The sequence below is a fragment of the Aricia agestis genome, chromosome 6, assembly GCF_905147365.1.
Source record: "Aricia agestis chromosome 6, ilAriAges1.1, whole genome shotgun sequence".
Taxonomy (NCBI): domain Eukaryota; kingdom Metazoa; phylum Arthropoda; class Insecta; order Lepidoptera; family Lycaenidae; genus Aricia; species Aricia agestis.
In genome coordinates, this window is record NC_056411.1 from 2,753,704 (window position 1) to 2,769,017 (window position 15,314).

The window sequence follows — 15,314 nt, forward strand, 5'->3', positions numbered from 1 at the left end:
AAGTCGTTTATATTTGCATGATGTTTCATCATAACAATACATACTCAGTTTGATTCCGGGTTGGGTAAATAAAATTATGTCTTTTTTCTTTTAAACGTAAATCTTTTGTTTACATTAAGAGGATACAACAGGGGCTAGAGAAATGAAAAAAAAGTACGTGTAATATCTATAGCTGTCTCCCTCACCTCAAGCCTATACCGCAGAACGCGATAGAGACAACTGCAGAAAATCCAGAAAATCAACGATTCGTTGTCCCCTGATTCCTTCTCCAAAACTTAACCGATTTAAGTACTTTTTTCATTGAAGATTAAAAAAAGGCTCGAGCTGTGTTCCTATGTTTTGCTTTTTTTGTATAATCTAGCCAAATCTGTTTTCTGGACGTTTGAACACAGCGGAAAATCTGGCCATTTTTTTGGGTTTTTGAACGTTCATATCTTATTTAATAATTAAATTATGAAAAAAAGGAAACAAAGGGACATTGTATTAGTGGCCGTAGATATTCAGGAAAAAAGTTATAACTCTACTAGCATTATCCAGGGAGGAAACAGGGGACAACGTTTGTATGGAAAAAAGGGCGGTGTGGAATCCTCTTAAGTACATCACTTACATGATACATCACTTTATAGAATCAATAAAAGTGACACTCGATAATTTTGACAATGGAGTTGGAAACGAAAAAGGATTTCGAACGTAGTGTCATATGACACGTCAAATCTCATAAATTTTTGATATCGAAATAAACTGTCAAAATATCGAGTGCAACTTGACTAAAGACCTCGGACCTTAAGCGGTCACCAACCTTTAGGGTTTCATAAAAATGTAATCACAAAATACGCATACGCATACAAAAATCCCTTCAAAACCGTGATTACGGCCGTCATTGACACACTTAGCAAGATGACGTAATAAATACGCGCCCGCGGCTTATTACGGATAAGAAAAGCGATCTTAATGCGATCTCGAAATACGCGCGAATTCGTTAATCTAGAGTAAGTAATTACCTACTTTATGTTTAGGGCAAAAAGGCGGTTTTATTACGGCAGTAAATTATTTTTAATTCGCTTCTAATTTCGCTGGCGAAAGGAGAGTTTTATAATTAAGTGGACCGTCATTTGAGGACGCTGTTTTGTATTGATAAGTGATAACAAAAAATATTGCCTTTTTTAAGTTATGGGTTGCTTATGGCAACTAAAAATATTATAATAATTAGGAAGCAATTCTAATGCTTTAAATAAATTAAATAATAACTGGGATATGTAATATTATTTTAATATTAATAATAATAATAAGTTTATCTATAAAAGGATCATGAAATTACTATATCACCTTATTTATATTATTCATGACTTGCATGACTTGCTTGCATGACAGTTATCTGATCAATAACAATAATTAATAGATAATTTATCATAGACGTGACTTGGTCGTATGACTAATTAATTTGAATTAGAATACTAATTACAAATTTATAATATACAAGTCGCACAATAGTTCCGGAAAATGAGAAATAAGTATTGTTTAATGCCTGGCCTTCCTATTGTTTTTCGGTGGTATATTGTCTGGAAGTTTTAATCTGTGGAGTTTGGACTCACCTGGCTCGTAAAGAATGTAACAGTACAATGCAAATACTAGAAATACACAGAGCGTGAATAAAAACAAAACTAACCCATGCCCGCCATTATTGCTAGCTATATATAAAAAGGTGATAGATATACAGCACTTTTGAAGCCGTACCTTAACATTACAGAGTAAATAATATTATACAAGTTCGTGAATAATATTATTATGAGCAACTTTTTATGTAGGTATTCAATTTTCCAAGTAGAAAAAATGCTGTTTTATACAAAAGTGCTTAGGAATTTTTGTTGAAACAGCAGATGTTTTTTTCAAATTTGGAACTTTCAATTTGGAAAGAAATTGCTGTTTCATCCGCTGTTTTGAATGAAATTTGCTAATATTCGTGAGTATATAATAAATACTCTTAAAAGCTAAGATACTGCTTTAAAAACTCCTATGTTATTAAACAGTGAATAGACTGTAACCTCATTTTCAATAGAATTTACTTAGCTCGTTGTATGTGAATTATAATTGGGCCCTGGAGCTAACACAATTTAGGTATGATTAGGCAACGATACATGCTGTGAGCGTGTTAATTTAACTTAGTATTAAATAATATAACATAACATACAATTATTTAGCCCAATAACCCACATTAAAATGAATATGAATTTCCACCAACAACCAATAGTACACTCAACTAATGTCAATAATTCAACTTCTTCGACGTATCAATCAGAACGATTATTCTCGTTTTAATATCGTTTTTAAATCGCGTGCTCGAGAATCATCGTCACGGAATAGGCAGTGAGGTCATTCAACGGAACGTCATACGTCATATTGCATCTCAATCATGTGACGGACGCGCTTTGTTTTTGTTCGCGACCTCGTCACTTGTTTTAATTGCCACGTCATCATTATCATCATCATCATTATCATCATCGATGTTTACTTATTTGTAATATTATTTTTTTTTGTTTCAGAATTGGTCACAATGTACAAACAGCAGATTTTGATTTTATTGGCCTTCGCTGCGACAATATGTAAGTATTATTTTGTCATCGTGGGTTTTTAACTAAAATTTTATTAATAAATCCACCCTTAAGGTACGAGTACAGGCACAGGTACATGTTGGAAGCCGGCTACATGAAGCGGCAGCAGACTTTCGTGTCGTCGCGACACTACTGGTTTCTATGTATTTCCATGAATAAGTGTCGCTAGCTTCGTGTCGCTAGCTGCGGAGGGTGTTTCATAGAAATACATAGAAACCAGCAATGTCGCGACGACACGTCGTCTGCAGTTGTCGCGTGTTGCTCGGTTGTAACTTGTACCTTAAAAGAGGTAATTTTGTATTTTAAAGCAAAAGGAAACGCTTTTTTATTTAATTACGAACATAAAGAAGCAATATAGCAGAAGAGTACATTAGTTACGTTCAATTAACATATTAATTAAGGTTTACACATCAAAGGCACCGCGGGTAGATCTAATAAAGCTTCCCTGATATTAGTAGGTGCAGGACTGGAAACACTGCAAGCTATACTGCGCTATATTATGGCTTCGTAAGGAAATTTTGGTCCAGTCTTTTCTGTTTTAGAGTAATAGACTAGATTTTAAGAGAATTAGACTTAATTTTTTTATTAACTAAAAAAAATAGGAAGATTTCTAATTCTTGGAGAAGTGCAATTTTTATTTTTATGGAAACTAGGAAACGAACAGATCTATATAGAATAGAATATATCTATTACCATAAGCTAAATTGAGCTAATGGTAATAGATAGGTACCCACTACCCACATACACATGCTAGCAAACACGTGTATGTTGAGTAGCATACCTGCTCCATAAGTTCTCTACTCCTTTCATACCTAGGAAAATACAACATAATATTATCACTTGTTTTAAGGGGGGTTTCCGGGATTGTATTAACCCAAACGTGCCTTCCTTATCGTATCAAAATATAGCTGTCCCTGTTACATTTAAAATGCGTGTTTACCAACAAAAAATCTTTTTTTACACAACTTATCTATCTCCCAAAACGAATAAATAATAGTTTAAAAAAACTAAAAAAACACGCATTATTTGAATATTTTTTTTTCAAAACTTTTAACACATTATTAAATCTTAATAATAATTATGTATGCAAAGTTTCGAATTAATTAGACTACTGGAGAGGTAAAACTCGTGCTCAAAATTCCGTTACACACATACAACCCAAGCTCATAAAAGCGTTTTAAAACCTACTCGTAGCTAAACTATTTACAAATATATTTTCCCCCACAGTTGCGTAGTGTTTACTGTGTGAGATAAGTAGAAATGGCAACCCCTACGCAGATCATGTCACCTCTACATTCAGTAAATTAGCCTGCCCCATATTTGCATGAGAAAAGCTAGAGCGGGGTGCGCACTGTGGTTGTGATGAGATACGTGTGTCATATTATGTTCTCTATTTAATTTAATAACCGTTAAAATCGACTATTATACTTTATTCAATACAAAAAAATCGGCCAAGTGCAAGTCGGACTCGCGCACGAAGGGTTCCGTATCGTTATAGAGCAAAAATAGGCCAAAAATTGTGTTTTTTGTATGGGAGCCCCCTTTAAATTTTTATTTTTGGCGCAAGTAAGCCAACATCCAGTTTGAGCGCGGCTTAAAGAGGCGACTAAAGTAAAATTTTCGATTTTATAATTCATTTCTATACCTAAAAATTAGCCCGGAATCGTTTAATTTTTTAAACATAGCTGTTTACCACATTATAATTATCTCCGAGAATCTCACCTAGCAAAAACACGATATCTTAAAGTTTTCTAATAATATCTTCACGAATTTTTTATATACTGCCAAAACCGAATCAAACTGAGTTAATATTTTAACACATTTTTTTTTTAATTCTATAACCGTGACTTGGCCTGGTGGATTTTTAAAATGTTATTTATTTTTAAAAACTAGCTTGGCGATGATTCTGCGTCATACTTTTTACCTGTAATATGAAATACGGGCGTGAGTGTGAAGAGAGAAGAACCGCCGACATCCCCGGCGGGAAATTTGAACACAACAAAGAACAACGAACCTTATTGGCATACCTGTCATATTTTGGTGTACACCTATGAAACATACGCCAATCGATAGAGAAGATGTTTACAAATAATAAATACTCTTTGACAAAATGTCGTAAATTATATACTTTCTGAGTTATTTCAGTTTAAAAATGTTAAATAAATAACATTTTTGGTATACGACCCCAAATATTTCAAAAATTTTTACGACATTTCGTCAATGAGTATTTGTTCTTTCTAATTATTTTCTTTGTCCATTGACGTATGTTTCATAGGTGTACACAAAAACATGCCATTTTAAGTACTTATAAAACTAATTAGGTATGCCACGCTCCATACAAAAAGGTTCGAACTCTTTTGAAATTGGCGCAACTGGGCCAACATGAAACGTCCAGTGTGAGCGCGGCTTAAGGCTGCCGACTTCCCCGGCGGGAAATGAGCCAAGTGATTCGCGCTTTGTCTCAAACTCCACCGTCATGGTTACATTTTTCCCCTTTTCACCCCCTCTTTAATCAGCATAGTTAATCTTAATTTTGTGAGATTCTCTATTGTTGTGGTAAAGCGAAGTTAATTTTTGGCAAAGAAAAAAAAATCAACGATAATGGAAGTAAAGTCGCATTCAGAGATACCTATTGACATTCAGTAGAGGCAATAACACTATAACTTAGCCTATAACTGTAGCTATTTATTATACTTACTCATACTACAATATTGTTACGGAACCCTACGTGCGCGAGTTGGACTCGCGCACGTAGGGTTCCGTACCATTATAGAGCAAAATTAGGCCAAAAATTGTGTTTTTTGTATAGGAGCCCCCCTTAATTTTTTATTTTATTTTAATATTATTATTACATATTCAAGTACACATAATATAATTAAGGACTTTGAAAAAAATTCAAGTACCTACCTATTGTCATTATTGATATAGAGCAAAAAAGGTCAAAAAAATTACGTTTATTGTATGAGAGCCCCCCTTAAATATTAATTTATTTTGTTTTAAGTATTTGTTGTTATAGCGGCAACAGATATACACAATCTGTGAAAATTTCAGAATTCTAGCTATAGCGGTTCAGTGAGTTACAGCCTGGAGACAGACGGACAGACATCCATGCGATTAATGAATAAGTGAAGAAAGTCTTCTGTGTATTATGGCCGGTTTATTTTAAAAAGGACACTGAAATGCACTGGAATGCCATTCAGTGCATTCCAGTACCCGTTTCCATCATACCAGTAGCAATACAGGCCTGGCTTGGATTATTGTATTGGTTAATGTAAACCCGCTCTTACATTATAGTCCTTGTCCTTGTCACGGCCTGGTCCCAAAAAGCCTATAATTATTTCTTAATTACTTGGCTACTTCAAGCCCTAAGTTATGACGTCATTAAAACTGTCATTTCTACACAAACTTTGGCGCTAATTTAATAACTTGTGTCGTATAAGAATGTATAAATTAGGACTTAGAGTTCTTAGTCCCCAATCTTTGTTTCTGTAGCGAAGTAAAACACAACAACCATAGAGTATGCACGTATGTAGAGGAAAGTGTTCAAGATAGTAAGAAACTTAAGAGGATTCCACACCGCCCTTTTTTCCATACAAACGCTGTCCCCTGTTTCCTCCCTGGATAATGCTAGTAGAGTTATAATTTTTTTCCTGAATATCTACGGCCACTAATACAATGTCCCTATGTTTTCTTTTTTTTCATAATTTAATTATTAAATAAGATATGAACGTTCAAAAACCCAAAAAAATGGCCAGATTTTCCGCTGTGTTCAAACGTCCAGAAAACAGATTTGGCTAGATTATACAAAAAAAGCAAAACATAGGAACACAGCTCAAGCCTTTTTTTAATCTTTAATGAAAAAAGTACTTAAATCGGTTAAGTTTTGGAGAAGGAATCAGGGGACAACGAATCGTTGATTTTCTGGATTTTCTGCAGTTATCTCTATCGCGTTCTGCGGTATAGGCTTGAGGTAAGGGAGACAGCTATAGATATTACACGTACTTTTTTTTCATTTCTCTAGCCCCTGTTGTATCCTCTTAACGTTATGCTATTAGGCGTGGTGGTTTTGTAGGTAAATTAATTATTAATTAGGGTCAATTTCTAATAGCGCAGAGACAAAGCGAAGCGAATTCCCAAAAAGTGAACACAGAAAATTCAACCTTAAGAGGATTCCACACCGCCCTTTTTTCCATACAAACGTTGTCCCCTGTTTCCTCCCTGGATAATGCTAGTAGAGTTATAATTTTTTTCCTGAATATCTACGGCCACTAATACAATGTCCCTATGTTTTCTTTTTTTTCATAATTTAATTATTAAATAAGATATGAACGTTCAAAAACCCAAAAAAATGGCCAGATATTCCGCTGTGTTCAAACGTCCAGAAAACAGATTTGGCTAGATTATACAAAAAAAGCAAAACATAGGAACATAGCTCAAGCTTTTTTTTATCTTTAATGAAAAAAGTACTTAATCGGTTAAGTTTTGGAGAAGGAATCAGGGGACAACAAATCGTTGATTTTCTGGATTTTCTGCAGTTGTCTCTATCGCGTTCTGCGGTATAGGCTTGAGGTAAGGGAGACAGCTATAGATATTACACGTACTTTTTTTTCATTTCTCTAGCCCCTGTTGTATCCTCTTAACTCTAGAGCGTAACGCATACGTTACTAATTCTGCGAGATCAATCAGCGTTAGTCGGGCCATTCACGTGAATTCGCGCGGATGCGCGTGCCTTTTTATATTCTCAGAAGTAATAAAATGCGTTAACGCTTTGAAGTTCAGATTGAATTTAAATTTTAAAACTGAACATAACAATGTTCAGTTTTAATAATTCGCTTCGATGCGATTCGACTCTGCGCTAGTATAAATTGACCCTTAGGCTTTAAAAAATGCGCATGTTTCCTTTCGGTTATTCCTAACAGTCTGCCACACAAAATAATATAATAATTATAATTGTATTCTTTTTTTATGCATTCCTCAAGTTTCTACTCATTAAAAGTTTTATGCATTCGTTACTGTTCCCGATACTCTATCACACGACCCACTCTATTGCAAAGTTTCATCAAAATCCATTTAGTAGCTATTGCGTCAAAATGTAATAAACATAATTATATCAGTACATCCGTGATAGACTAACAAATACACATTCTTACTAAATTATTTACTTAACACGTCCGTCGTGGGTATCGCAGACACAATAGATTTTCAATTATTATGCGGCAGCCGGCTGCCGTTTCGGTTTTGATGGGTTAAGAAGGATTCTATAATCGTTAAGATAAAGCGATTAAGATAAAGCGAAAAAAAAATTACAAACAAAAAATACTCTTTGACAAAATTCGTTTCGGACTATAGTTCTGCAAACTGTGTAGGTACAGAAGTAAAAGTTCTTTTTATCTGCTTATTCACTCATCTCATAAACTTGTGCGGTGCGCGACGTTAAAATGAGGAGTAACACAAATTGACGACAAACTCCCAAGTAATTGGAACAAACTTCCGACATACGACAAAAGGAACCGCTCAAACTTTACTGCCCTTTCATTTTTAATTAAAATTACATCTGTAGACTGTGATTTACTCAGTAGGATATGTTTGGATTTGGTTCAATTATTTAGTTTCCCTTAAAAATATTCACATAAAATATCACATAAACGAGCTCGAACCTTTTTGTATGGAGCGTAGCATACCTGAAGGTTGCAAGTATTTAAAATTTTGCTCAGCAACATTGCCAGGAGGGGGGGGGGGGGTTTGCAAAAACCGCATTCAAATCGGATCAGTAGTTTTCGTGTGATACTGGAACAAACATACAGACAGACAGACAAAAAACTAACCACAGTTTTGGCTTCTATAGCGATGTATTAACAGCCCCCGCTTATTATTTTTTGGATATCTTTAATGTACAGAATTGTCATTTCTACAGTTTTATTATATGTATAGATTTGACCAAAAACTACTTCTTCCACTTCTACCTTCTTCTGACCAAAAACTACTTCTTCCACTTCTACCTTCTTCTGACCAAAAACTACTTCTTCCACTTCTACCTTCTTCTGACCAAAAACTACTTCTTCCACTTCTACCTTCTTCTGACCAAAAACTACTTCTTCCACTTCTACCTTCTTCTGACCAAAAACTACTTCTTCCACTTCTACCTTCTTCTGACCAAAAACTACTTCTACTACTTCTACTTCTACTCAAGGATCTGAACCCGACTGAAAAATTCAAAAAGTAACATAAATTCTTTTGAAATCCCTTTACCTTTTTTTCCCGCTAGACGCGGGAAAAACTGTAGGTACATATTAAAAAAGTATTGTTACAACGGAATAATTTGCGTTCGAATTTCGAAATAGTTTGAAGACCGCGACGTCACGGGAGGGCGGGAAATTTATTTAAGTTCGCAAGTTAAGGCGCTGAAGTTTCTTGGAGCGATTTCAAGTAAATACCGCGGCGTGCGCCCTCGCTAATTTATTAATACAATTTAACTTGCACTCGTGAAAATAAAGAGATGAAATTGAGATTCTTTTGGAAAAACAAAGGCATTTTTATGTTGCTGGAGGTTCAATATTCAAATTGCTGATTGTGGCCCTTGGGCTAAGGCTAACGCGTCTTTATTACGGGTATTATTCATATTATTATCCTTAAGATAGTCTTACCATTCTAGGTGAGTATTATTACTAACTTAATAAAGACTAAATTTTTCTTTGAGTAGACCTACATGTTTAGAGACCCTCGGATAGGACAAATATCGGTTGAAAAGTATCCTATGCTCTATCCATAAAAAGACGACATTCAAATATTATTTTAACAATTTTAAAAGTTTTGTATACTTAATCTCTAAAATAATAATAATCTTCCATGTAATTTATTTCAATATTATGTTCAATGTATGATATTTTCTAACTCATAATACTACTGAACTCGAATAAAATAAATTCAATCTACAAATACCATTTCCAGAAATAAAATGTAAGCAAAAGGACAATTGAATATCCTGTTGATGCCACTATCAAAGGTGTTCGGTTGCGCTATAAAGAAAGACGAATAGCGCGATTAAGCGGACTTGGTACTTGATTGGTGTTGCCGGGGTGCAATGTACAGACGCCACCCACTACAGGGATTATAAATCAAGATTGTTTTTTTTTTCACGTAGCAAGTATGGAATTAAATAAACGCTTTTATACGCCTTCTGCGGGATTAGTGCACTATTTTATGATGTTCTTTTACTGCATTTACCTTATTAGTGAATACTTGAATAGGTACTGTCAAACACTTTAGACTTTAGAGACCGGGCAATCAGCCCCCGTAGACAAGTGGCAAAACGCTAACGCTAACGCTAGCGCTACAAAATGTATGGAGTTGACCATGAGTTGACATTAGTATTCGCTAGCGAAGCGATGACTTATGTCAAATCGCATACATTTTGTAGCGCTATCGTTTACATTAGCGTTAGCGCTTTGCCACTTGTCTACAGGCCCTGGTACAATTTTCAGCATACCGAAACTACTTCCTTAGAAGTCACGCAGGAACCGCAAATTTGCGGGGTAGGTATAAGTTTGTATCTTATATAATTATTACGTTAAGGTAAGGGCCAACCCATACGTACCACAACCACACGACAACCACAACCACACCACCAGTAGTGCTAGCACGGCGACCAGCGGAAATGCGAAAGTATGGAGAAACTGTGGAAATAAACCTAAGGTGCCGTTCCGATCTTTTTTCGTTCCGAAAAATTTAATTAAAATGCCACTTTATGACAGACTATAGTCACAAACTGTGGAGATAAACTTAAGGTGCCGTTCCGATCTTTTTTAGTTCCGAATAATTCAATTAAAAAGCCACTTTATGACAGACTATAGTTCTAAAAATTCAAATAATATCCTACATTATGACATATACTACGAGTATAGTGTGTCATAAAGTGGCATTTTAATTGAATTTTTCGGAACGAAAAAAGATCGGAACGGCACCTTAGGTTTATTTCCACAGTTTGTCCATACTTTCGCATTTCCGCTGGTCGCCGTGCTAACACTACAGGGTCGGGCGTATATTTCTTATTGTAAATGAACTGGACTATTTACACGTACCACATTTTGCAGTCGTTGTCGACCACTTCTGTGACCACATCGCAACCACAAGCGAACTAGTGGCTGATCAATGTCGATGCAATGACAGTACGCGCACACCGCCCACGTCCGTTTCATTGACTTTCGTACGTAACCACATCGCAACTACTGGCGACGCCGCCACCACGTCGACATATTTTTGTCGGTACCACAACGCAACTGCAAAAAGCTGCAGCGACACCATTCACACGTAACTTGCTTGACGGCATTTTGTCGTCGTGATGTGGTTTGGTTGTGGTACGTGTGGGTTGGCTCTAAGGCTCATTGACATCAGTCGAGTCTGATAAAAGTTAGGGTCAGGCCGTACCTAAACGAGGCGATACGAGGCACGACATGACGATGCACATTGTTATTGATGTTTGTGACAGGTTTTACTTCTCTAACTAAAAACATATTACACTAATTCACTCTAATCCTATCAAGCCTATATAAAGAAGAAGAAAATAAACTATATACAGAAGAAATGTAATAGTATGAAGGTTATAAATGTAATAGAATGTTAATGCAATAGATGTCGTGCAATGTATGAAATGAATTATAAAAAAAAATGTAAAGTTATGTTTCTATTATCAGAAGAAAATGTAAGTATGAAAATAATTAAAAGTAACAGGAAAATATGTAAACTATAAAGAGAAGAAATGTAATAGTGTGAAGGTTGTAAATGTAATAGTATGTTAATGCAATAGATGTCATGCAATGTATGAAATGAATAATAATTGGAATAAGAATTATATAATTAAAATGAAAATGATATATAAAAAGTAGTAGATGAATATGTAAAGAAAAAATTATCAGTAAATAATATAAAAAATTGGAAAAGTAGTAATAAAAAAAAAACAATGTAAACAATTGTCCCTTATAATGTAAGGGGGAACAAGCGGCCCCATATAGGGGCCATAAAAAAAAATCCTATCAAGCCCCATAAGATCACCGGTGGTCGCGACAACAATGGAATAACAACACGATCGAAGGATTATTATGCAATATCACATATTGAAAGAAAGAAAGAAAAATTAATTTATTTGGTATTTAGCATCTTACAAAAATAATTCTTAACTACTAATACTATCCTATGTAATACCAGATTGGTTCCCATTCAGCAATGTTGCGAACGGATCTGCAACGATGATTTTCAATGGATACCTTACTTTTACTTAAAAACATAAAAATTATAAAATTATAAAAATCCTTACTAATCATAATGTAACATTATATTATTGTATTTATATTATTAGCTCCCACACCGGTTTCGGTGACGGTGGCCGGTTTCGTTGAAACCAGGCCAGCTACGCAGGAGTAATTTTATAGTGCCCAAGTGTGTGCGCAGTACACAAGAGCACTCTCTATTCCTTTACTCTCATAACCCAGTGGGACGGAAGACCGACACGACCGGCGAGAGATCAGGCGCAGGACCGACTTTTTACATGCCTATCCGACGCATGGGTCATCTTACTTGTCAGACAATCAGGTGATCAGCCTGCATTGTTCTAACCAAACTTGGAAATAACATGTTTCCAACGCGGGAATCGAACCCACGACCTCCGAGTCAAGAGCCGCGCTCTGTACCACTAGACCACGGAGGCGTCATTTAATTTTATTATTGTATTTAAAGCTACTTTAAAAAAATAAGTATATAAGTTTATAATAAAACAACTCTTGAAGGCATTGGTGACATTAACATAATATAAAAGTTATCTAAGTAGAGTCTATTACTAACCTAAAACAGCAGGTACATACAGCATCTTAGATATAATATTTTAGTTACTTATTAATAATTAGCAAACTTAAAAGTTTAATAACAGTAGTTACTGAAACACAGATAAAATATTATAATATAGAATAGGAGCGACACACATATTGTGCAATATTATTGCACAATACGTGATATTGCACAATAATCCTTCGATCGCTTTAGGGTTGATAGTGAATACCTTGCCTTACAATCTCATTGTTCAATACTAATGTTCTACGATATTGCACAATAAAATTGATCGTCTAGGGTCCACTTAGTATTTTAATTACGACAGTTGTAATATTATAATAACAATTATTAAATACTCAATTAGGTTTCCAAGTTTATCTGGCAAAACCAGTGTTTGACCAGTTCGGGGAAAGAATTAGTTACCTATACAAGTTCACAGAGCTAGCCTTTCAGAAGTTCGGTCGCTCGAGGCGTTGTAGTTTGGAATTTCAGAAATCCTAATCCAGACTGTACGTCATTGTTATTCAATTATTTAACCCCTATTCTAATCATTATCAGCATAATGGCCGGTTTATATTATTCCAATCCAGTAATGAATCAGCGCAGGATTGCTTCTGGAATAATGTAAACGAGCACTGCTGTGGAATTTATTGCAATTTCCAATTTCCAGTGCATTCCAGTGCCCGTTTATATTATTCCAGTAATCCAGCGCCTGGATTCGATCACTGGATTGGAATAATAATCCGCTGTTATGTTATACTACATGTCACAACTTTATCACATTTTAGCGGGAACAAAATATCCTACGTCCTTACGGGATACATACGGATACTAGGGAAAGAAATAGCGTAGGGGATTGGGCCTCCAACTCACTCACTCGGCGCAAGCGCTGTTTCACGCCGGTTTTCTGTGAGAAAGTGGTATTTCTCCGGTCGAGCCGGTCCATTCGTGCCGGAGCATGGCTCTCCCACGTCTGCGCGATCTTCAAGTCACAGAGTGGCAAGAAACGGCGCAAGACCACGACAAGTGGCGCAAACTCGTGTCGGAGTATATGCCACAATATTTTTTGTAATACACTTTACGGAAAAACTATCACGCCTCGTGATTTCTGCAATAACCTAATAATTTTAATTTATATGTTGATGTCTACGAATAATAAAAACTAGTTGATGTGTTATCACCAGTCAGTCAAGGTGTGACGACGCGAGTCACAAAGCTCGGCTTTTAGCTAGTATTATTATTAGTAAATTCAACTAACATATAACTTTCAAGACAAATGCATTTTGAGGTCAGTTAAATAATGAAGAAGTGCATGCCCCAAAACGAAGCGGCGGAGCACGAAGGCAGAAGCTCTACATCACATAAATATGAAAGACTACGGAGTCCTGGCCAGTGCTTAATGTTTGGAACACAGATTTCATGGAATCGTGGAGAGGATTTATTGGGCTAATGCTTGGGGCACACTGCAGTAACTAAATTAAGTTTGCGCTAAAATAGTATTGCCGTAAACTTTTTATACTGGCCTAATAATAGAGTAGAAACACAAATGGGCAAAGATATGCTAACACAAACATAAAAACATACCTACTGTATACATACACGTTTGAAATTTAACACATATTTTGTTCAGACGCTGATGTAGACTAACATACGATAATGGGCAGTTCTGTTAATATTATACATACATACACATACATACGGGTCGTATTGATAACTTCCTTTTTTTAAATCGGTTAAAAATTATAACTTGATGACATGCAAAACTAAGGCTGTAAATAGGATTTGCAGATACTCTTAACTTTTTAACTAAAGCGCGTATTGCATTCAGTAACCCTTATTTAAGGCAGTTTAATAGGATTTAGGGAGTGAGATAAGTATTGCGGCCCCTCGTCTTCCCTAATTACTGGCCCTGAAAAAGTGTGGTGTAATATTTCCTTTAGAACTACATAGAAATATTTTATTTTAGTGTGGTTCAAGCGTTAATACAGTAGATTATAAAGCAGACGGAAATGTAATGAACATTATTTATCTGTGTAAATCAAAGTTTCAGTCAGAGAATAACGCTAAGTTACACGACGTTGTTTAGGAGTTGGATCGAACAGTTATTGAGTACGTGACGGTCGTATATTAGTACTGCGAGGCCCGCCTCTGTTACACCAAAAATCGATTATAGCGCGGGAACCGTAAATTTTTCCGGGATAAAAAGTATTATACTATGCCCTTTCCCGGGACTCGAAGTATCTCTATACCAAATGTCATCAAAATCGGTTCAGCGGCTTAGGCATGAAGAGGTAACAGACAAACAGAGAGGCAGACAGACAAAAATTCGTCTTTATAATATTATCATGGAATTTTAATAAACTACCATTAACTAGAAAGCCTCATCATCTATAACTAATGAAAACTGACATTCATACTTTTTTAATTATTCTAAGATTTTATAGCCACGACCTCTTTATTGTAGAGGTCCATTAAAACCATAATTAGAGGAAACTCACCAAAAGCCAAGGTCCATCTTGTAACTTTGAAAAACAACCTTGATATTTGAAGTTTTGTCTACTCTAGATGACTCTTCAATTTTTTCATTTGGTACACTGGTACATAAAAAGAAATAAACTTAATAACAATTAATTTAATCTATTCTCATGAACCATAAAAAACTTTAATAATTAAAGGTTTCGGTGAAACATTTTTTGAGTCATGACTAGTAAATTAATAAAATGATTCATAACAACTGCTTTGGTACAACTATAATAATAAACTATGGTTGTTGTTGTAACTTCTGAAGGTTAGCCATTACCAATTTTAACATAATTCATGAGTAAATCGAATTTTGTCTTTGGCATAGCCTGGTAAAACCTAAAAAGTTACTTTACCTGAACAATC

General features: G+C 35.3%; 1 protein-coding gene across 1 annotated transcript in view; it reads left to right on the forward strand.

The window, feature by feature from the left end:
- LOC121728359 (laccase-4-like) overlaps positions 1 to 15,314 on the forward strand; it is a 96,733-nt gene that overhangs the window by 62,660 nt on the left and 18,759 nt on the right. The window contains exon 2 of the mRNA XM_042116519.1: positions 2,541 to 2,600. Within this exon, the coding sequence (XP_041972453.1) occupies positions 2,541 to 2,600 (60 nt within the window). The remainder of the gene's footprint in view (positions 1 to 2,540; positions 2,601 to 15,314) is intronic.